The 24,026-nt window shown below is 38.6% G+C and overlaps 1 protein-coding gene across 1 annotated transcript in view; it reads right to left on the bottom strand.

Annotated features, from left to right (window-relative positions):
- Positions 1 to 20,279: 20,279 nt before the first annotated feature.
- The window catches only part of LOC137032195 (MSL complex subunit 3-like), a 435,464-nt gene continuing 431,717 nt past the window's right edge, over positions 20,280 to 24,026 (bottom strand). The window contains exon 13 of the mRNA XM_067403838.1: positions 20,280 to 20,558. Coding sequence (XP_067259939.1) covers positions 20,531 to 20,558 — 28 coding nt within the window. The 3' untranslated portion in view covers positions 20,280 to 20,530. The remainder of the gene's footprint in view (positions 20,559 to 24,026) is intronic.

Raw genomic sequence — 24,026 nt, 5'->3', positions numbered from 1 at the left:
GTTTTCCAGTCAGTTTTCTACGCTCCACCTCCAGGTGGAGCTCTGCAAGGGCTTTTTGAAGTCTTTGCAGCTCCTCCTGCAGCTCGGGTTTGGATTCGTCCGCTGTCCAACGCTGGTCCTGGGTCATGGTGACGATGAATCTGGGCCTGATTCCTCCGGGCATCCTCCGCCTGGAGCTTGAGGTTGTGGGCGATGGTTCGGATGACTTTCGCCCATTCTTTGTAGCTCGGCGTTGGATCGTGGGCCATTAGTCGATTCAGGTTGTCGTCCAGCTGCTCGTTGCTTAGGTGCTGGGGATCCACAGCGTCGTTGGGCAGGATTGTGCTGGTCAGGGAGCCCAACCCGGTCTTGAGTCCGTCCCCATGGGTGCTGGGGCTGGCTGCTCTGAACATGTTAGCTTGCTGTTGGCGAGAGAAAGACAGCACAAACAGAACCAATGCAAGCACGCGCAGGGCTAACGACTTATAATAATGCATGATTATATAATTCTTTGGTTTGGTTCCAGTTAACTGGTGCAGACAGTTAGTGGAATGTAGGCTAGACACTTAATTGTCGATAGCCAAAAGGACCACGCGGGTCAATTTGTGTGGGTGAGTGCCGGATTTGAATAAAGATTTTGACAGGCGGTAGCCCTAAGAGTCCTTTGATGACTCTCGCTGCTCGGTCGTATATCTATTACTCAGTTTTCCGTGATGGCTCTCACAGGCTCTGCTTTTACATGAACTGAAAGAAACCAACACAGTAGAGAAGCAAAACAGAACAGGGTGGATGCAATTAAATAAGAAATAGAGCAGTAAACAAATAGAAAGGCATAAAAATAGAATAGCAATAAACTAAAACAGAAGGGCTAGAGGGGAGAAGTGAAACTTAAACTTCCTATTCCAGCTGGGTTTATGACGGTGTCAGGCGAGTGCACTGTTGCGTCATAAAACCTAGAGGGATGGTATGGATCGAGAGCATTAGGGTTGGCCCGCACCTGAGTAATTGAAGAATATGTAATATTCTGTGGCTTTCAATTAGGTGAAGTGACTGTATGTCACTAATTTAGGCCTGGGTGAATCGTGGGTGCTCAGATAAGAACTCAATGGTAGGCCACCTTTCCTCGACGATCAAACACTCTACTGCGGTGTCCATGGCCACCTGTCCCCTTTGTACCACGATGCAACCTCTCAAACAGGGAACACCAGCACAATTGCGCACTTTGGCAAGGTATTTGCGCCAACGGCCCGAGTGACCAGTCAAGATTGAGTTTTCCCTGAACTCAGAGTCTGTCCCCTTTACGGGCAGTTACTCCAAACGGGCGGTTCTGTCGTGCAGAAGCCTGAGCAGGGAAATTAAACAAAATTGCCACTTGTTGTCACCCCGGGTCTCGTTGCCTCCCTGTACCTTATACACAACTCGCTGATGTCCTTGCGTGTTGCCCGTGATACGAGGTCAGAATGTCCACGATTCACACACGGTTAGTGTAAGAAGCACCAGGCCAGGTAGCTCCACTCACTGGAACTCACTGGAGCAACCATCAGCTCACCCCAGGGCGCTAAAGGGCCTTATCTGCAAGTGCACAAACAGTCAGGTAAACACGACTTAATTGTAAATTTAAAACTCAATTTAAATCTTGTTTAAATAGAATTTAACTAATTAAGTGTGTAGGATAAAAGAGTAGGGGTCTAAAATGAACTAGCTAGAAGCAGAACAAAAGTAAAAATAACATAAAACAAAAACAAATCAGATGCACTTGATTCAAATTTGAATTAAACTCTGTTCAATTAAATTTAAATGAGTGCATAGAATAACAGAATGGGAGAAAGAAAAGAGAAAGCCTTCCCTATTTGCAGATTTTCCTAAAGAGAATTGCTTGTTGATAGCAAAATGCCAACTGATTGACACTACTTAATTTTAAAATTGAATTAAATGTTATTTAATTAAATTCAAAATAAGTGTATGAAATAAGGGAGGCTTGGGTGTGCGTGAATATTATTGCCAGCCAATAACACACAGGACCCAGAACTAAGAGTGAATAAAATAAAACATTAAGTAACAAAAGGGAATGAATTTCCAAAGTAAAACTAAAGAAATAACTTGAAAGAGAGAAAAGACAAAAAGGGAATGGATGAAATAACACAAAGTAGAATAAAAATAAAATAAATAAACTGAAATAAAATAAAATAGAGTAGATCTGTGAATACAGGAAAAAGAATACAAGGGAAAAGAGAATTGACTAATATGGTAGTGTCCACCAGGGCGCACTCTCAGAAAGTGAATTCCCTTGTTGGAAGGGAAACAATTTAAATTAAAAGTTTAAACGTGTTTAAATTAAATTTAAATCAGTAAACCACATTCCAACAATGATTGGAAAGCATAACCACCAAAAGCAAATTACTTTTACAACTCCCCGCAGTATAGAGAAGCAAAAGATAACTTGGAGATAATTTCAGTTCAAAGTATGGAGCGGCTTTAACTCAGAACGTCCACGCGGTGGCGTCACTGAGTCCACACAACCAATAAGTAGGGAGGGGTGGCACACCTGAGCAGACTGCCCTCTGGCGTCTGGTCAGAGTTACTGCATCCCCTTTCTTTAATTCGTGATATAAAACGAGCGCTTTGTGGGGTTCTGACCCTTTCGCTGTTTTAACTGCACGGTCACGATTACAACTATAGAACCTCAGCGGATTCTTTCATAAATATATGTGTACCGTTTTACTCACGGGTACACAACTCTGGGAATCAGTCCCTTTGGTGCAAACTTTAATGCACGCGAATATGTAACGCTTGCGGGATTCCTTCGCCGCGGGTTACAAATCAACATTGGATCAGAATGTTGATATAGCTCCAAATTTCACACATCAATCGATAAACCAGGTGAACTGCTCTCCGATTAGATTTGTAAGTGGGGTCACGTGTTTGGGTAGCTAGGCCAAACGGCGTAACCCAGGAGCGCCAGCTATATTATGAATTTTTGGACGACACAAATAATTCAGATAAATAGTGGCAAATATAATGAGGCCTTAAGAGATTTAGTGGGAATATTCGCCACTATACTCGTTTCAAAACGCGTTGAATACGATTCAATTCGTTAATTCAAGCGGAAATTAATATTCAAAACTGTAACTTACTGCAAAGATTGTCGTCCTTCACAGATACGAGCTTGAAATATCAATGGACTGCAGTGTATTTCACGGTCAACCAAGGCTATGCCTGCAGTGTTTCTAGACACAAACAGCAGCTTGTTAACGGTGCGTAGTGAGGACCCGTGCGTCTTCTCACTGAATAAAGCGCGCATGTAAGTTAAATCATACAAAATTATTCTACATTGCTCTTTTACCGAAAACCAAGTTTAAAACGTTGCTCGCGAATCCTCCACCAAATAAATATGTAACGAAATGTAGCGGCTATTAATCAATTTATGGATGAAATATGAATATAATAATTCATAAGGTTATGAATAAATTATGATTCATATATCGACCCAATGGGGAATTAAACATATATTGTGAATCAATTACAACGAATTATAATCAATTACATATATGATTAGTTCTGGTTTAATAATTATTTAGAGAAACTGCTCGTTTGTCCAGCAAACTAAGTCCCTCACAGAATATTATAAACGGAGTTATTCTCTGGCCATGAAAATAACTAAAGCATAAAGCGATCGAAAAAAACGTTAAAGTGACTTGGGTTTTCCGCTGAAAGAACAAACAGAACAATCGAGCATGAATAACGTTTTAATATATGCAAACTACGAATACAGAGGTTATACATCTAAATATATATACAAGAAAATACACACCTATGTACAAGAATAGAAGTAGAGAAGGAAAGAGAGAGAAGGCAAGTAGCAAACTCACAACCAGTCCTAAGCCAGCACGGAAATCAGTTTCATCATCTAAGATTGAGAAACGGCAGTATACTTGCATTGGTTGCGTGTGTCGAATTTCAGGTTAGCGCTGGTGCAGTTCGTTGGCTTCCTCCGTTCAGTGGGAAGGTTTGAACTGAGGACGAGAGTGAGTTTCGCTGGAAGATGGCGATCCCGAAGCTGAGCGCGATGACAGCGCGTGGTCACCGGAGGGGTCCGGGAAAAACGTGCACGAGATGCTCGTGAGACAATCGGGAGAGAACACACGAGAAATTGTGCGTCTTTGCTTTTATGACAGATAAGCCGACACACCTCCTTGAGGTGGGGTAGCCAATAACATGGGTGCAAAGTTGGCGGGAAAGCTTTCCCATTGTTTGGCCTCACGACTTAATCTGCATGATTTATGACTACCAGATCAGATCTCCAAAAGGAGTGTGTTCTTCACAGTATCATTAAACACATAGAAAAATGCATTTGTCAGCTGTGTGACATATCTCAGTGAATAGCTCGTGTCCGGAGCTTTGAAACGAGATCAAACTCGATAGGTCAGAAAGGCATAGGAGAGAAGTTATGGTTTACAGACAAAATTATATCATTAAAATGCACACTAGCACAAATACACTCATTTAAACACTAGGAAACATGCATACGCCCTAAAATATATGAAATATATATTTCAGCATAGTGGTGCTATATATATATATATATATATATATATATATATATATATATATATATATATAAATATATATGCAGTTAAAAGTGTATGTTTGTGTGTTTCTGTATGTGTGCCTGTGTGTGTGTGTTTTTGTGTGTGCCAGTGTGTGTGGGTGCTGGAATGTGAATCTGGCCCGTAGTCCACATGAGGGACCCCTTTGATGTCCTAAGAGCAAGGAAATTGGGCCTGCTGTGTTAACTCGGAGGGCCACAAAGGTGTCAAGTGGGCTCATCTTTAGTAGACAGTTCGGAGCCGATTTAGTGATTAAGAAACAAAGTTCATCAGGTTAAAAGCGTTCTGGAAACTCCAAAGTTTATTGATTATCCTGATACGTGTGCATACGCTACAAAGGAATCATCTGACTCAATATTAATATTAATACAAATATTAATATTAATATTTAAGACCAAAATCACTACATTTGTGGTGCCCTCATGTGAGGCTAATCCAAAAATCACTACACCCCACAAAAGCTGTTTAATCAGCATAGTGAAGCCTCTCATCCATTGACTTCCATCTGGTCTCATTCCCTGCGTACCGCGGGGGGCGGAGCGTTAGATTTAGCCGTTACGCTTTTTTGGCTAAAGGTTGCAGGCTTGCCTTCCAGTGACTTTGCTCCTGCTGTCCACCTTAATCCACCCCTGGCTACATTAAACAATTTCATAAGGGGAAAAAATGTAAATAATAAATCAACTCCATATTAGATTCCAAGTGATCAAGGGCTTAGGACGTTTCAATTCAGCCCATTGACGCCAGTAGTGGGCACTTGTGCAATGTAAGCAATGACATATATCCGAGTCAACGAAAGTGAGGGAAGTTATAGCTAGGGAAGGGCGTTAAAAAAAACAAACCAGGGTTGCGTTCCACTCCAGTTTTAGACACGTGCTCGCGAACTTCACTAAACACTAGACTCGGGGGAATCCCTGCCACCATTTTGAAGTGCGTTCCACTTCGTGAAGTGTACGAGGGAAGTTTATATGGGCAGACCCTCGCTTCCTTGATTTTGACCGAGGGAGCAAATCTACTTCATGTGTACACTTCAGGCAGCTACATACATATAACCAGGGCCGGCGCCAGTGTTGTAGTACTCGAGACTCAGACTTGGTCTTGGACTCGGTCTCGAGACCATATTGTAACGGTCTCGGTCTTGTCATGGACTCGTGTGCATATTGACTCGGAATTGACTCGTACTCGTGCATATAAGGACTCGGACAGATTCCCGAGACCAGTCGAGTCCCATTCAAAATATTTCATGCTTAATGTTCGGGGGCAAAGAGCAATGATAATATTGTGGTCAATAAATCAAAATGCATTTGAATTATAATTAACATGACAATGTGTACAATAGTAACGAATCGCTCAAAAGTTGGAAAATTCGTTAGTGTGAGGCGTTGCCATAATGCGTTTCTATGGGTTGCGTGCGTGTACGACTGACTGATTTTTCAGTGTTCGAAACTTCTCTAGCCATATATGGTTCCTTCACTAGCCGCTTTTTCACTGTCGGGCCAGTGCAAGCCAGGGCTATCCTGGCCTGTGGCCACAGACCTTAGGCACCGAGGCCAAAATCAAGTTGCGTTTCCACTGTCGGTCCGTTAGCTCCGCAGCGCTGATCTAAAAACCGCCTTAAAACCCACCTACCCGGGCCGAAAAACCCGTGCCTTTGGCACTGAGGAAGCACCGAAGAGGCACGACCAAGCCCTGGAAGTGACAGTGGAAACGCGACCAGCCCTGGCACGCACTAGCACGCCCGCCTTTGGCCCGGCAGTGGAAACGCGGCTAATGAGTGCCTATGGCTTAACGAAAGCTTGTATCGATTTAATTAAAAATCTATTTATTATATATTTTAAAATATTACATAAATCACCAATGCTGGTTAGTCATGTTTAACACCCCAACCAATCGTGATCTGGCTGGCACAAGTTCAAATTTCATTAGACAACGTGAAATGGAAATTATATGGACAGATGAGCGATTTCTGCTGTTTGTCTCATTTTATAAATTAAATTGTATCGCTGACAAAATGGATGTTAACTGACCACAAAGCGAGAAGTCGCATTAATGGTAAGTAGTGTTCAATTAATTTAGTGTTTAATATACATCAGTGGTTCCCAACCACATTCCTGGAGGCCCACCAAAACTGCACATTTTGCATGTCTCCTCAATCAAACACACCTGATTAAGGTTATCAGCTCATCAGTAGTGACTCAAATATTCTAAAATGGGTGTGTCAGACAAAGGAGACATGCAAAATGTGCAGTGTTGGTGGGCCTCCAGGAATGTGCTTGGGAACCACTGATATACATCGTTTAGCATCTGAGGAAACTATCATAGTTAATGAAGCCAAAGTGCCACCTACAGGCCTATTATGTGTAGGCTGGTGAAATTGTGACGTGAATATCACCTTTTTTTTTGATAATTATTAGCTTATGCTGCATTACGAAATAAGTCTCTTATGCTCATCAAACCTGCATTTATCTAATCAAAAACAGCAATATATATTTTAAAAATATTATTGCAATTTAAAATAATGGTTTTCTATTTGAATGTACTTTAATTATAATTTCTGATTCAAAGCTGAATTTTCAGCCTCATTACTCCAGTCTTCAGTGTCACATGATCCTTCAGAAATCGTTCTAATACTGTATAATGATTAATTTTCAAAGTTGGAAAGTGGAGTTGTGCTGCTTAATATTTTTTTATAACATGCTGTGTTCCTTCAGTCGATTGATTTAAAATCTTTTATTTAAAAATGTTAAAAATAACAGCATTTATTCAAAATGGAAATCTTTTCTAACAAATTGTCTTTACACCAGCTAATATGTGGCCTTTTTACCCTAAACTGTGTCGTGGAAATTCTCAATACAAATCTGACTTCACCAATGACAATTTAAACAACTCCTTGTTAATATAATAATACAGTAAACAACTTGTTAATATAATACTACAGTATCTCTAGGTAATTCCCTGAATTCCTGAATACTTACAATACAATACAATACTTCCCTGAAGTATGGTGACGGCGTCCCGTCAAGAAGCTACTATCACTACCTCAATCACACTTGGCTTTTACATTTGTTGTCTTTTGAGCATAGAATCTTTAGTACTTCTATTCCTCACTACCTCAATCACACTTGGTTGTTACTTTTGTTGTCTTTTGAGCATAGGATCTTCTATTTCTTAGCTGCGCAGCATATACCTGACATGACTTCCAAGTTGCTTTTTGTAGAAATTAAGTTTTATTTACGGCCGGGAGGTCACTTGTCACAACAAAAGAGTGAGTCTCAATGAATAGAAAGATAAATGCACATTTAAGTCTTACAGGTGAGTAAAAATCAATGTCTTCATCACTGTGATTTGTTCTGGTGATAGGTTTGTAATGATCTAAGCTAATCATGTGACTGGTCTTTGACCTGAGCATCCTTAGTCTGCATTTTCTGTACATTTCATGTTGACATAAAATATTTCTATCACATTCCCTCCTCTGATCGTTTTTACACGATCACATTCTCAAATCCGATTGCATTATCTCATAAAATGACCTGCTTTTTACCTTCATCTTCCCATACATTTTCTTTCTAAAATCCTCTGATCTTCAGCTCTCTCTGTTCTCCAAGTATGAAAAACATTTTCCTCCAACTTAATAATTTGTACATACAGTCCTTCCCGCTCTCCTAATACTTCTTGAATTGACTTTTTTCATTAATGCTTGAATACATTTAGCAGTACATAAAATTGCAAGTGCTATGATAAGCAGAATAAGTAATAAAAGCATAATACAAACTTTGTAATTGATCCTAAAAATTTAGATAACATTATTACTGGAATTGTTACTGCACAAAAGCAGAATCATTTGCTGGCCCAAAGTTGATCCCAGACTCCATGCTTGTCTGGCTGGCCCCACAGATGTCTCAACATTTTCATTTCATTTACGTGTTGTCAGGTTAGTGAGGTTCGCAGTCCGTCACATGAATCCAGGTATCATCCTCGGCAACCTTGATGGCAGTGTTGATTCTCAGGATTATTACATATGGCCCCAACCACCTCTGACAGTGCCATGCCTTCCTCCGGAAGTCTCTAAACCAGATCCACTGTCCTGGACTCCTGGCACGTAGGAATTTTGTGGTTGTCACCTGAAACTGGCAAAGCGGCTTTCACCTGCAAGTAGATAGATTTGATAGCTTTAGTTAAAGATACTTTCTCAATTGTTCATCAGTCGCCGCAAGTCCCTCCTGGGTGGAGGCTTGATTTCCACGTGCATAGGCCAACCTGTAAGAATTTCATGTGGGCTGTCCTGGTCCCTTTTCAGGCTCTCATGGCCATCAAGACTATTGGAAAGGATTGAACCCATGTCATACATGTTTATTCCATAATTTTACACAATTTAGGTTTTTCTAGTCTGATTTGTCCTTTCCAGTGTGCCACAATTTTGCAGTTTGTCAAATTTATTCTCAATTCGTTTGCCAATTCTGTGATTTCAATATCACTGATCAATCTTTCTGGTACTCCCTACCTTGGGATAACTTCTCTTATTTAGAGCTTTTGCTACAGTTGTAGCATCAGCTTTTCTACTTGGAATACACTAAACCTACTTTGAAAACATATCAACAATGTCAGCTCAAAGAAATCCATCGTGATGTGCTGAAAAGGAAGTTCTGGTGTCGGGTGGGCGGAGTAAGTTTATGGCTTACTTCGTCTTCCTACGTTATTCGCTGCGCAGATATAACAGTTCTGACAAAATCTTTCTGCCACAACTGTAAACCTGGGGCCTCCCAGGAAGTTCCAATTAGAATATTCATTGCCAATTTTGATGTGTGGTCTGTCCCGTTAGGCCACTTTGTAAAATTTAGATACAATTGTTTTGGTAAGAAAGGTTTTTTTTTTTTTTTTCATCTTTCCCCATCTTTGCATTTTGCATCCCCCTCCGACCAATGTCTCCTTGTTGCCATATTTTGAGTTTCGATCAATGTTATTTGGAACTGAATATTTTTTAAACTGAGTCATTTGTGACTGCATCAGCAGAGTGTGCATTGCATGTGGAATAAACACAGTTAAAGGGTGGAATGCCACCATATCCGAGCACGCTAAAACAACTTCAGTAGCGGTGGCTACCAAACGAAGGCACTGTGGTATTCCACTTACAACAGTGTCTAATCGTTTGAGGTAATATGCAATCAGTCGATGGCGATCACGGTGGGGTAGTGATAAAACGATGGACATGAACACCATTGTTTTTGGAAACAAAGAGCTCAATTTTTTTTTTTTTTTTGAATAGTCAGAAATGGTGCATTTGAGAGAGCCAATTTCATTTTTTCAAATGCAACCTGTCATTCCTCTATCCATACCAATTTATCAGTTAGAACTTTCTGCTCATGAGCTGCTGTTAGTAAAGGATTTGAAATTTCTGCTTTATCTTGGATCCATGGCCTACAATATCCCATAACTCCCAGAAATTACATCATTTGTTATTTTGTGATGGGTTCTGGAATTTTCTGAACTGTTTCAATTCATTCAAATCCTAGAGCGCAACCTTTGCTAAAATTAGGTGACCAAGGTACCCAACTTCCTGCTGTACTAACTGTAGTTTTGACACTCTGTGTCCATCCTCTGTTAAAACTCCAGTAATGCACGCATATCAATCTCACAGGTGTCTTTGTTGGGAGAACACAGCATCAAATCATCTATATTCTGAATTAGGGTACTCCCCCTCGGGGGAAAGAATCTTTCCAGATTTCTAGAAAGTTCCCCAGAAAACACACTTGGTGATTCTTTTGGGATCAAATTTGGGTTTGTTCTCCTTGCTACACAGCCCGTGAACCTTGATTGCCTGCATTACGGGTATGCTTTTACCCCTTTTTGGTTGATGTAGTGTTTCCTACTACTATCCCAAGTCCAGTTCCCAGTTTTTAACTGGGTAGTGAGCCAAAACTATCATGTATGCCCTCGAACCTTCTTTCTTTTTCACAGAGATGTGGGGCTGGACTGGTGTCTGATAGAAAAAGAGCAGATTGAGCAGGTGTTATTAGTATAAAAGAGAATGCAGAGTATTCACCCACTGTTCACTGTTTTCCTAAGGCCAATGGGTGGCGCTGAGCCCGGGTGCGAGGGCCCTTTCATCGCTGCTAATTTAATTTTATAATTTTATTTTTTATATCACACATATTGAAATTAAATGAAAGCATGCTTTTGGTGTATACGATTGGTGCACAAACAACAGCTCAAGGAGATCAAAACACATCACGCACATACATCGGAACCCGTTGCCATTAGGGCCGCGCAGAAGCTAGTACCCCGGATGTGGCAGGGGGGCTCGACAGCGCCCCCTTGAATGGGTTTCGAAAACTTGGCCCTATATCAAACATTGAAACTCGCTACACATATAGACCTCATCGGGCCAAATAACTTTCAAACTCTAAGTTATACGCCAGCTCAATAGGAAGTCAGCTATTATGGGTTGTTTGTGAAAAACGCATGCTCTGGAATTTGATATACTTCTCCTAGGCGAGTCAAAGTTATAGCACCACCAACTGGCAGCAGGAAGTGTGTCACTTTCAAAATGCTTTGAGATCACCCTCTTACTTTCGCCCGATTTGCTTCAAAATTCATCAGAATAATGTCAAAACATGGCAGATGTAGACCAGTGAATGTATGTGTGATATCTTAAATATTGTTGCCATGGCAACAAGTCAAACTTTAATAATATTCTTGGGTATTTTTGAGGCTCTTTACATGCTTCAGATTGCATGAAACTCGACACACACATCAATATTGTCATCCAGTAGATATGGGCAAAGCCTTAGAGATGGGTGGGGAGCAGTGGCTCTACAGCGCCACCTTTTGACAAAAGTGAGGGGGTTAGTTTAACCTATAGTCACCAAACTCGGTACACATATTGTTCTCATTAAGCCGGACAACTTTCTAATTTACAGTTATTAGCTCTGACCAACAGGAAGTCAACTATTTTGGTTTGAATGTGGAATTTTTTAATAAACAAGGTCTGAAATTCTACCTACTCCTCTTAGGGGATTCATGCAATTGCCACCAAACTTTCTGAACATGATGACAAGACACTGAAGATGCTAAAATGCAAACTATTTATATAGTAGGATATCTTAAATGGTGTTGCCATAGCAACGGTTTAAAATAAGAACAAAAATGGTAACAGGAAAAGACTTATTTACTAACCACAGAATTATACATCCTTTATTTCAATATAAAATAATACAAATATTATAAATAAGCACATTTTACTTACATTTTCATTTCAATAAGTACGTGTAAGTTAAAATTAGGCAGATAACTGCTCTTTGGTTAACCCTCAGGGGTCTGAGGATTTTTGGGACCCTGGAGAAGTTTTGACATGCCCTGACATTTGTGCTTTTTTCAGTTGTTCATAAACATATTAATGGAAAAAGTGTAATTACACTGTATTCAGCACAAACTATGCTACAATAATATGTGAGGAACATGTATGTACATGTTTGTGTTTTTGAAGGAATAACGTTTATGCGTGGTTATTAAAAAACAAAAAACTTAAGTCACTGAAATAAAGCCAAAAAATATATATTAAATCTGTGTTCACAAGACCTCTGGGTATTGGAGGTTGTAGACTAGAGTTTTTTGCTTCAAAATGAGGTAAAAATTATGCTGCCTGCTTGTTCATATAAAACATTAGAGAGATTAAAATTTTCTAAAACATCTTTGGTCAAGAAACACAGTATGCGTGGAGGTGTGAATCTTCATAAATAATGGGTGATTCTCACCTAAGAAGACAAAAGAATCGCATAAAGAGCTCTAATGACTTGCATAAATAATGAGCTCTTTCAGACAGGTAGGCTGTGAAAAAACCCTCTGTGATCATGATTCAAAGCTCATCATGGTGTAATAGAGAAAAAACGGCAATACTGTGAAATATTATTACAATTTAAAATAATGGTATTCTATTATATACTTTAAAATATAATGTATTTCTGTGATGCAAAGTGTCTGAACAGTTATGTTGCCTCTATGGCATTTCATTGTAACGATTGAGACAAAACAGACACAATTATTTGTTAGTTAACCAATAGTTTTAAGCTCACTCTGGGGCCTGGTGTCCATCCCCCAAGAAGTTCTCAGTTACAAATTTTATTGCACCAAAAAATGCCGCATGGAGAGCAGAAAAGAGACACACAAAAACCTGCATCTTTCCTGCATTTTCCACAGAACACAGACGTTATTGCATTAATTTATAGACAGACTACTCTCTACATACATAGTCCCAGGAAATGGTATCTATTATTACTATTGTTGTATTGTACTCATTGTATTTACATGTTTTATGATTTTTAAATGTTATGTCCTGCAAGGTAACTTCAATTATGCCATGTTTGGTGTCTATGCGTTCGTATCGAGCAGATTTAAATGCTTGTGTATGCGTTATGTCCATACCTGCACAAGACATAAGTATTACAAGAAGCTTTAATAGTTGTTCTTCAAAGCTCAGCCAGTTCAACCCTCTGGAGTCTGAGGCTGATTTGGGGCTTGGAGAAGTTTTGACATGCTCTGACATTTGTGCTTTTTTCAGTTGTTCATAAACATATTAATGGAAAAAGTGTCATTACACTGTATTCAGCACAAACTAGGCTACAATAATATGTGAGGAACATGTATGGAATTACGTTTGTTCCAAAAATAATGAACGTAACTTTTCAAAAAAACTAATAAAAATAGAAATTGAAACTGAATAAAATGTCTTTGAAACTTAAAAAAAATAAATCGCAGGCAAAATGTTTGACTTTGTTTTTAATACACTGCATGTTTTGCTAACAGTTTCTTTTCTTTCTTTCACTGATCTTTACTTACAAAAACATTTCCAGAGTTTTCATTTATGCTTCTGAAGTTTTCGTTTACGATCCCAGAGTTTTCGTTCGTCTTTCTGACACAAATCTCTCGCGGGGGCGGGGCCAGCAGTGGGGTGTTCTCATTGGCTTACTGAGTTTTTGATTGACAGCTTCTTCTTGACCTGGAAGTGAAGACGTCAGCGTTGTGTTTACAATTACATGTGTGGAGGTGAGCGTCTGTAAGCTTTTTTTTAATTTTATCTGTATTTATCTGCGGCTTCTACTTTGTCACATAAACTTTTAGGAGCGTGAGAGATCAAACGCGAGAGAAAATGAATGTCTTTAGGTGTAATTGTACATTAAAGGTTATAATACTGAAAATATTGCATAATGTCCAATGTTTTCGGAGAATATTTGATTATTTCTGATGATTCTTCTCTATTGTTGGGTCTGATTAGGTTGTGCTGTTACAGTTTAAAGAGAATAGTACTAGTATCATATACATGTATATATTCAGCCGTCAAGAAAGTCTCACTCCAACCAGGTAATCAAGGTTGGCAACCATGGCCATCACTCTACCCATTGTTAGCATATGCACATACACCATCACAATTAATGATCACTTAATTCTGAAGGATTCAAATATGAAAATAACAGTCGTGGCTTGCTGTAAGACGGTATAGACCTCAAAGGGCATTTCAGTACTCCACATAAAGAATGATCTTGTTGCCATTTTTTTATCATTATAATAATTTTATTTAGTTAACATTATCATCTAACATATAAAAGTAGATTTTTTTTAACAATCATCAACAGTTTCAATTGTGACTTTATGTATATATAATATAATATATATATATATATAATATAATATATATATATATATATATATATATATATATATATATATATATATATATATATATAAACAGTTGAATAAATGAAAATGTGAATCAATTCAAATAAATTTAAATTCTTTATTGTCACTACAGCATACACACAAGTATAAAAGTGAAAGTGTTGGATGCAATTATGTTGTGAAAAGAACGACCAGAATCCACAAAACACTAACTGCATATTCATGTAATGCAGTATTCTCATGATATACAGTACATTACTATAAAAATGCACAAGCACCTATTATAGAATACATGTGTAAAATTCATAAAATTCATTTTATTACCATTTCTTTAAACTATAGTGAATAAACTTAATGAATGGAATGAAATGTTCATGTTGTCTGAATACATTTTTGGTTTGACTGTATGACTTTCTCCACATAAGCACAAATATCTTTAAGAAAATAGTCCATCTCTGTGTCCATCTCATAAGTGGACTGTAACCCATACACGTATGATGGTTGGTGGGAAACGATTGTTAATAATTAAAACAGTTTAAATTATTAGTATTTTTCTCATCTATTGTTTCACTTCAGAAGATTCATCCACTGGGGTCGCATGGATTAATGTGTCTTTAGGACTCAGACATATATTATTTTCCTAAAAATCCTAATTCATGTTTATCTGTAGAAAGAAAGTAATACGCATCTTGGACGGCATGAGGGTGAGTAAAATATATGAGAATTTTTGGGGGGTGAACTATCACTTTAACATTCATATGTTGTTGGTATGCTAATCCAAGATCAGTATGGACTAGTAAGAATAAAGTACAACCTCTTGTGTGTTTGTGAACTGTGTCTTGTTTTAATCTAGAGCTCCAAAAAAATTAAAATATTTGCATAATATCAGGTGTCTGAAGATCAAGATCCCAGTCAGTCAAAGGTGATGTCAAGTCAAGTCAAGTCAAATTTATTTATATAGCGCTTTTACAATTGGTAATTGTTTCAAAGCAGCTTTACATATTAGAAGCACAGAAAAAAAGGGAAGTGGTTAAAACTGTACAAACAAGCGTGGTAATATGTAACATATACAAGATGGTGCTACATTAAGCCAATGTCGGCTGACTTCCAGGGGTGGAAAAAACCCCCTAGGAGAAAAACCCAGCGTGCTAGCACTGGGAAAAAAGTCCTAGGAGGGAAAAAACCCCTTGGAAGATATATATATGTAAATGTATATGGAGATCAAAATCTGAATTGTACATTTTTATTATAGAGATTAAAAATCGATTATATATAAATATATGTAAGCGGATACGGGGATCCTGGGCTACGTTGTAGTCAGGTCCAGACGCAGGTTCTCCATCTGACCTGGATACGGCCTGGATCCAGCACCCGGCAAACCTCAGGATAAGCAGAGAGACAGATATTAGCGTAGATGCCATTCTTGTTCTGATGTACAGGTATATCTAGTGTTATAGGAAATGTTCTCGGTTCCGGCCGACCTAATTATTGCAGCGTAACAATCCTTTAACGGATTTGAAAAATGTTAATGTATTGATAATGTGTTATGTGTATGCAAGAGCAAAGAGATGTGTTTTTAGTCTAGATTTAAACTGACAGAGTGTGTCTGCTTCCCGAACAATGCTAGGAAGATTGTTCCAGAGTTTAGGTGCTAAATAGGAAAATGATCTGCCGCCTTCAGTTGATTTTGATATTCTGGGTATTATCAACTGGCCTAAATTCTGAGATCGCAATAAACGTGAAGGACTATAATGCATTAAGAGCTCACTTAGGTACTGGGGAGCTAAACCATTTAGAGCTTTATAAGTAAGTAGCAAGATTTTAAAATCTATACGATGTTTAATAGGGAGCCAATGTAATGTTGACAGAACTGGGCTAATATGGTCATACTTTCTGGTTCTAGTAAGAACTCTAGCTGCCGCATTTTGAACCAACTGTAGTTTGTTTAAAAGCCGAGCAGAACAACCACCCAGTAGAGCATTACAATAATCTAGTCTTGAGGTCATGAATGCATGAACCAACTGTTCCGCATTTGTCATTGAGAGCATATGTCGTAATTTAGATATATTTTTTTAGATGGAAGAAGGCGGTTTTACAGATACTAGAAACATGACTTTCAAATGAAAGATTGGTATCAAAGAGCACACCCAGGTTCCTAACTGAGGACGAAGGTTTAATGGAGCACCCGTCAAGTGTTAGAGAGTATTCAAGGTTTTTTCGTGAGGAAGTTTTTGGTCCAAAGATTAGGAAATCAGTTTTTTCTGAATTTAATAATAAGAAATTTCTTGTCATCCAGTTTTTAATGTCAGCTATGCATTCTGTTAGTTTTGTGAATTTGTAGGTTTCGTCAGGGCGCGAGGAAATATAGAGCTGAGTATCGTCAGCGTAGCAGTGAAAACTAACACCATGCTTCCTAATTATCTCTCCTAAGGGCAGCATGTACAGAGTGAAAAGCAACGATCCTAATACTGAGCCTTGTGGTACCCCATATTTAACCTGTGATCGATACGACATCTCTTCATTAACTACCACAGACTGATAACGGTCAGATAAGTATGATTTGAACCATGCCAAAGCAATTCCACTAATGCCAATATAGTTTTCAAGTCTTTTTAAAAGAATGTTATGATCGATAGTGTCAAAAGCAGCACTGAGATCTAATAACACTAATAGAGAAATACAGCCACGATCGGATGATAGGAGTAGATCGTTTGTAACTCTAACGAGAGCAGTCTCAGTACTATGGTATGGTCTAAATCCTGACTGGAAATCCTCACAGATTCCATTTCTTTCTAAAAAGGAACACAGTTGTGTTGAAACTGCCTTTTCTAGTATCTTTGACAGAAAAGGTAGATTCGAGATTGGCCTGTAATTTACTAAATCTCTCGGATCTAGTTGAGGTTTTTTAATAAGAGGTTTGATAATAGCCTGCTTAAAGGTTTTTGGCACGTGTCCTAGTGTTAAAGATGAATTAATTATATCAAGAAGTGGACCTACGACCTCTGGAAGCATTTCTTGTCTGTGATGTGTCTGAACAAAATAAGATTCTTGTCTGATGGGGACAGTGGATCTCTGGGGCTACCACTCCCTCCTCTGGGTCAGCATCAGAATTTTGTTAATGGAAAATTTGCTCCACTCCCTGGAAAATAAGAAATCAGATGTATTATAATCTAACAATACAAACTGCTTTGAATTCCCACATAACAAATTATGCAGACTTAAAATATTTATTTCAAACAAATTATATATAATTTCAGCCATAATTACTTTCATGTATTAGGTTTTGCATTTAGCCATACAGTAGGCCTACTGTGCAAAAGTCTTAGCTTTGTTGTTTTAGCAATGTTTTAATGACCACCCATGTTTATTTTTTTGGTCTTTATTACAATGCAAACATAAAAAACAGGAAATATGCACACAAAAAAATCAGAACAAAATGGATTCTATAAGCAAAAATCAGTATTTAATGTGACCTAATAGACTTCCAGTTTTTTCAAAGGAGAAACTTGTGATCAGATTTTGAAAGTTTTCTTGGCCTTCCAGACATTTTCCATTCCATTTAGGTTTGAGAGAGCCAGGTTCTCACTATTACTCAAGTGTAAGGAGAGGTCACTAAATACTTGCCACTTTAGCCTGTAGAAGTCTTTTTTTCCCTGTTTTTTGATAATGCTTACAAATTTAAAGTATTTCCTGGTCATATTCTAATAAGAAGACTGAAAAAAAAAATTACATGGTCACTATACCATTGCTAAAACAACATCTAATGGTGTCCTAAGACTTTTGCACAGTACTTTATATGAATTATTATTAAATACTACCTTTTCCCCTTTAAATATGATCTAATCCAAGGCTGTATGTACAGTACATAACCAGATCCTGTAATGACTGGGTTAAATCAAGACAACACTGCTGTATAAAGTGGGCTCTAAATGAGCTCTAAAATACCTCTCCATCTGAAAAAGCAAAAGCAAGTAATGTTACTTATATTGATTTTGTAAACGTAAAAAATACTAACTTACCGCGAGTATCCAGATAACGACGATGACTGATGATTATATCATTCGTCTGTGCTAGGCCTAAGAAATCATCTCACTATAGTAGCAGCAGATACAGATAAAATAATAAAAACACCTATCTTTACATCACTAAAATGAAATAAGAAGCCGCTTACAGACGCTCACCTCCACGCATGTAATTGTAAACACAACGCTAACATCTTCACTTCCAGGTCAAGAAGAAGCTGTCAATCAAAAACTCAGTAAGCCAATGAGAACACACCACTGCTGGCCCCGCCCCCGCGAGAGATTTGTGTCAGAAAGACGAACGAAAACTCTGGGATCGTAAACGAAAACTTCAGAAGCATAAATGAAAACTCTGGAAATGCTTTTGTAAGTAAAGATCAGTGAAAGAAAGAAAAGAAACTGTTAGCAAAACATGCAGTGTATTAAAAACAAAGTCAAACATTTTGCCTGCGATTTATTTTTTTTAAGTTTCAAAGACATTTTATTCAGTTTCAATTTCTATTTTTATTAGTTTTTTTGAAAAGTTACGTTCATTATTTTTGGATCAAAAGTAATTCCATATGTATGTACATGTTTGTGTTTTTGAAGGAATAATGTTTATACATGGTTATTGAAAAAACAAAAAACTTAGGTCACTGAAATAAGGCCAAAAAAAGTATATTAAATCTGTGTTCACAAGACTTCTGGTCATTAGGGGTTGTAGACTAGAGTTTTTGCTTAAGAATTATGTAAAAATTATGCTGACTACTCTTTCATATAAAACAATAGAGAGATTTAAATTTTGTAAGACACTTTTTGTCAAGAAACACAGTATGCGAGGAGGCGTGAATCTGCATAAATAATGGACCGTTTACACCGGAGAAGACAAAAGAATCACATAATAATGACCTGAAATGACTTGCATATTAATGAGGCCTTTCAGCCAGGTAGGCTGTGGAAAAAACCCTCTGTAATCATGTCTCAGCTCATCATAAACAGCGATACTGTGAAATATTATTACAATTTAAAATAATGGTATTCTATTATATTCTTTAAAATATAATGTATTTCTGTGATGCAAAGTGTCTGAACAATTATGTTACCTCTATGGCATTTCATATAGGCTTTTAGCTTAAAAGCATGCACATTTGGAGAAATATTAATGGATTCTTATATATTTATGTCAAATTTCTATACTTAGAAGTAATATTTATTGTCATCACTATGAGTGCTGGATACTGTGTTTTGCAGCCGGAGAGCGCTCTCTGTGCACATTTAGTCCACAAATTATTCTAATGAAGAAGAGGACATTTCAGGAATGGTGTTTTTAATTCATACTTGCAGCCGGAGGGCTCTCTGTACACCTTTAGGCCACAAATTCATATAAAGAAGAAAAGGAACTAGGAACTAACGGCATGTCTTCTAGAGATCGTTAACCATGGCTTTACCATCCAAATAAACACTTTTCAAGACAATAAATACACAATTGAGACGATGTATGCATGTATTGCCTCTGAATTTGCGTCTGAATAGCGCTGGCTCCATGGGCGTGGCTGCATTAGCGGGTAATGAGCTGAATCACTGACTTCTGACACGGCTCTCTTTTCATACGGATTACATAAACACATAATGTTTGTTTTCGATTTGACTTGCATGATTTAAAACCTGACATTTCAACGTTTCTTTAGACATAAGTGTAATTTTGTCATTAGTATTCATAAATTACAGTTCATTTTCTGAGAACTATCAGATTGGATTTCGTTCAGAGGGAGACAAGAGATCACGCATCATGTTAGTTTTCTTTATTTTACAAAAAGCACAACATTGTGTTTTTACTCTGAGTGTACACAAATAAAAGAAGACATTCTATAGTTTCAATTGATATATTACTTATGTCTCTATGACAAGAAATGACGGAGTAATTTAAGTCTGTTTTGCTGCAATGTGAAAAAAATCCTACAAAACGCAGACGCGTTTTCAGACCTCAGGGAGTTAATCTGACTTGGTCATAAAAGCCCTGACAAGGGGGGTGTGTGTCACCCGGAAATACAACATCATTCCTAAGAGGTTGGACTTTGACCAGAGGTTAAAAACCAGCGAACAGTGACACTCCTTCTCTTCTTCCTTGCTTCTGGACAACCGAACAGGTCTCCTTGGGGCCGGCCTCTCTAGGCCCGGCCTGCAAGGCTGGTAGGCCCCCGGCCTACAACACCCAGCCTTGTGCTCATCACCCAACAGACTGGCAACAACTTCAGACGATAACCTCAAGATTTATCCTCAACCTGCAGATCCGACGCTCCTCAGCCTAAGGGCACATTGCAAGTATTGCATATTTTAATGCTAAACAGTGATTTAGTATTGATTTGTAAAACTTACCTTTGCTATTGCTAAAAGAAACTGATGAGTCCTTTCCAGAGTGTCTTCGACTTTCCTATAGCTCTAGTAACAGTATCTCTTCCGGTTCAACTCTATCATTACTCATTCTGACCTACATATGTGTGTGACTCTTTGTGTATGTTATGTTATGTTATGTGTTTGTTAGTTTAGTTATGTGTTTGTGAGTTAGTTAATAAAGATTGTGCACAATACATGTTTGGTTCTGACTCCATCTGCTAAGAAATTGCTTCTTAAGTGATATAGACCCGAACCTATGCTCTAAGTAGCACGGTGCGTTAAGAATGTTATTTTTCCATAACCTGGAAATGAACATTTCTTAGAATTATTAAACAATCAACACTAAGTGTTCCCTGGACAACAGGTTATTTGATGGCAATATTAAGGTTAATGTAGCTATATCCAGTAAATCTGATTAACCGATTTACATATTCATAATTAATCATAATTAATAAATAATATTGAGTTATGAATAATTATTAATATTTCCACTTTGAGTTAATTCACTACACATATAGGCTTTTAGCTTAAAAGCATGCACATTTGGAGAAATATTGATGGATTCTCATATGTTTATGTCAATTTTCTATAGAGGAGTAATATTTATTCAATATTTATTGTCATCACTATGAACACTGGATACTGTGTTTTTTCAATTCATACTTGCAGCCGGAGGGCGCTCTGTGCACCTTTAGTCCACAAATTCATCTAAAGAAGAACAGGAACCAGGAACTAATGGCATGTCTTCTAGAGGTCGCTAACCATGACTTTAACATACAGATAAACACTTTTCAAGACAATAAATACATGACTGAGATGATGAATACACGCATTGCCTCAGAATTTGTGTCTGAATAGCGCTCGCTCCGTGGGCGTGGCCGCATTAGCGGATAATGAGCTGAATCACAGACTTCTGACATGGCTCTCTTTTCATACAGATTACATAAACACAGAATTTTTGTTTTCGTTTTGTTTTTGTTTTTTTGTGATTAGTATTCACTAAGTTACAGTTCATTATCAGATCGGACTTCGTTCAGAGGGAGACAAGAGATCACGCATCATGTTAGTTTTCTTTATTTTGCAAATAGCACAACATTTTGTTTTTACTCTGAGTGTACACAAATAAAAGAAGATATTCCACAGATTAAAATGGTATATAGCTCTTAATTGTATGTGCAACATTAATGGAGTATTTTGAGTCTCTTTCACACTGGTTAGAAAAAAAACGTGTGACCGCCGACCAGAGGGAGTTGAATGCCCATTGCCTGCCGTGCATAGTTGCCCTGAAGCCCCCGGGGTGACGGTGCCAACGGGCTTGGGCCTGTCATCACTACTTGCAGCTATATTTTTGTTTTGTTTTTGCGCACAAAATGTATTCTTGTCGCTTCATAATATTAAGGTTGAACCACTGTAGTCATGTTGATGCATTTTAATTATGTTTTTATTACTTTTCTGGACCTTGAATGACTTGAATGAAAGATGAACAAAGGTCTTACGGGTTTGGAACGACATGAGTAATTAATGACAGAAATTTAATTTTGGGGTGAACTAACCCTTGATGCATGCTGAGCTGGCATTTATGGATGAGTCATGTACCCATCAAACAAGTTGGAGTCCCCTCTGCTATGCCCCAATCAAGTTCCTCCACCAGGGGAGGTCTACTTTGGTGAATGGCCAGGGTGACCTGAGGATCAGAGTGGGGGCTTTCCCACTGAGTACATGTCCTGAGGACTCCTTTAGCACATCGTAATCTGTGGAGCTTCCGAGTGAGACTGGTGGTCCTTGTCATGGGGGACCTAGCGTTTCATTCGGGGCTCTGGCGTAGGATCAGATGCCAATCTTTGCATAGGAGGGTGGGCTAGAGTCCTCAGGGGATGAAGATTTAGCTGCGTCACCCTTTGGGGAGAGTAGCATTGATTGAATCTGACCCAGAGCTGACGGCCATGCTTTCCCGGGTCACTGACAGTGTTGGGCTCAAGTGGAGACCTCCACCATGTCCCGAATGTTCAAGGCTGGACAATTGGTATCTCGGGGCGGTGCACACTGATCAACAGCATCCCTCCCTAGTGCCTTTCTTTCTGGAAGTGCTTGAAGAGGTTACCAGATCATGGAAGGCACCTTTTTCTGGCTAAAACCAAGCTGGTGCCTTCTCCACCCTCACTACGACAAAACTTCCCCACGACCACAGCAGCAGCCTACACCCAGGCCACAGTATGGCGCAGCCTGTCTCAGACCTGCCAAGCATTAGAGCAAGTGGTGCTCCTGAAACGGATGACCCAGTGATGGAGGAATCAGCTCTTCAGGAGATGGTGACCGCACCACTCTTTCCCCCAGAGGAGGGCCGGGCGGAGCATCTTTCGTTGACTTTTCTTTCGGCACCCAAATTTTCAAAAGAAGATCATCCCTCTCCTATCGCCAGCTGGCAGTGGTGTGCATTTCAAGGACGCAATGCCTTCTGGTGCACCCCCTACCCAACCCTGGAGCCAGATGAGTGTTGTACACTCAGACCCCACTTCGGGACGCTGTGCCTTCCAGGTCGGGCCCCTGTGCTCCACCTCACTGTCCCACTGCGGGTACATCTGTGGCAATGGCGTGCAGTGGTGTTCTGAAATGAGGCGGCACATTTTTTATTTATGAATCAATGTAAATTCATGTGCATTATTCTTAACATTGACATTGACTCAACATGTTAAGGCATCGTAAAAAAAATAGTCACACTTACCTTCTTTTCGGTCAAAAATGACCGACATAGGAAATGAATGGGAAATACGAAAAAATACAACAACTCAGAGAATCTTTTGTTGGTACAAACTACAAATCAGACACTGTGCAGAAACAAAGTGTGCAGCACTGAAGGGGGGACACTCTGAAATGCCAAGAGTGCAAAATAGACACAACCACCCCCCCACCCCCTCCCCCCACACACATATATATGAACCAGCACGACTATAAGACAGAGCAAGTTTATGCAAATGTGTGAAATAAAAGCAAAAATTCAGCCACAAAGCAGTAAAAAATGAACTGCAAGAAAGGGGTTACACTCTAAAACACAAAGAGTACAAAATAGAAACACCCACTCACTTACACACATTCACAGACAAACACACACACAACACACCATTATACACATACAAATGAACCTGTGTGGCTGTAATATTATGGTAAAATTGAGCCAAAACTCAAATAAGAGGATGAAATCAGATCAAACACAGATTTTTTAAGCTGTTATAAAACACACCTGTTCATTTTTGTTATTTTTTATTGAATTTTGATGTTACGTGTAACAAAATGGCGCCCTCTATGTTCAGGTTTGACTGTAGTAAAATTAATGCAAAAACCGACGCTTCAAATCAACATAAAAAAAAATAAAAAATCTAAA

This window comes from Chanodichthys erythropterus, chromosome 12 (assembly GCF_024489055.1).
Source record: "Chanodichthys erythropterus isolate Z2021 chromosome 12, ASM2448905v1, whole genome shotgun sequence".
Classification (NCBI taxonomy): domain Eukaryota; kingdom Metazoa; phylum Chordata; class Actinopteri; order Cypriniformes; family Xenocyprididae; genus Chanodichthys; species Chanodichthys erythropterus.
This window is presented reverse-complemented; position numbering and strand designations above follow the sequence as displayed.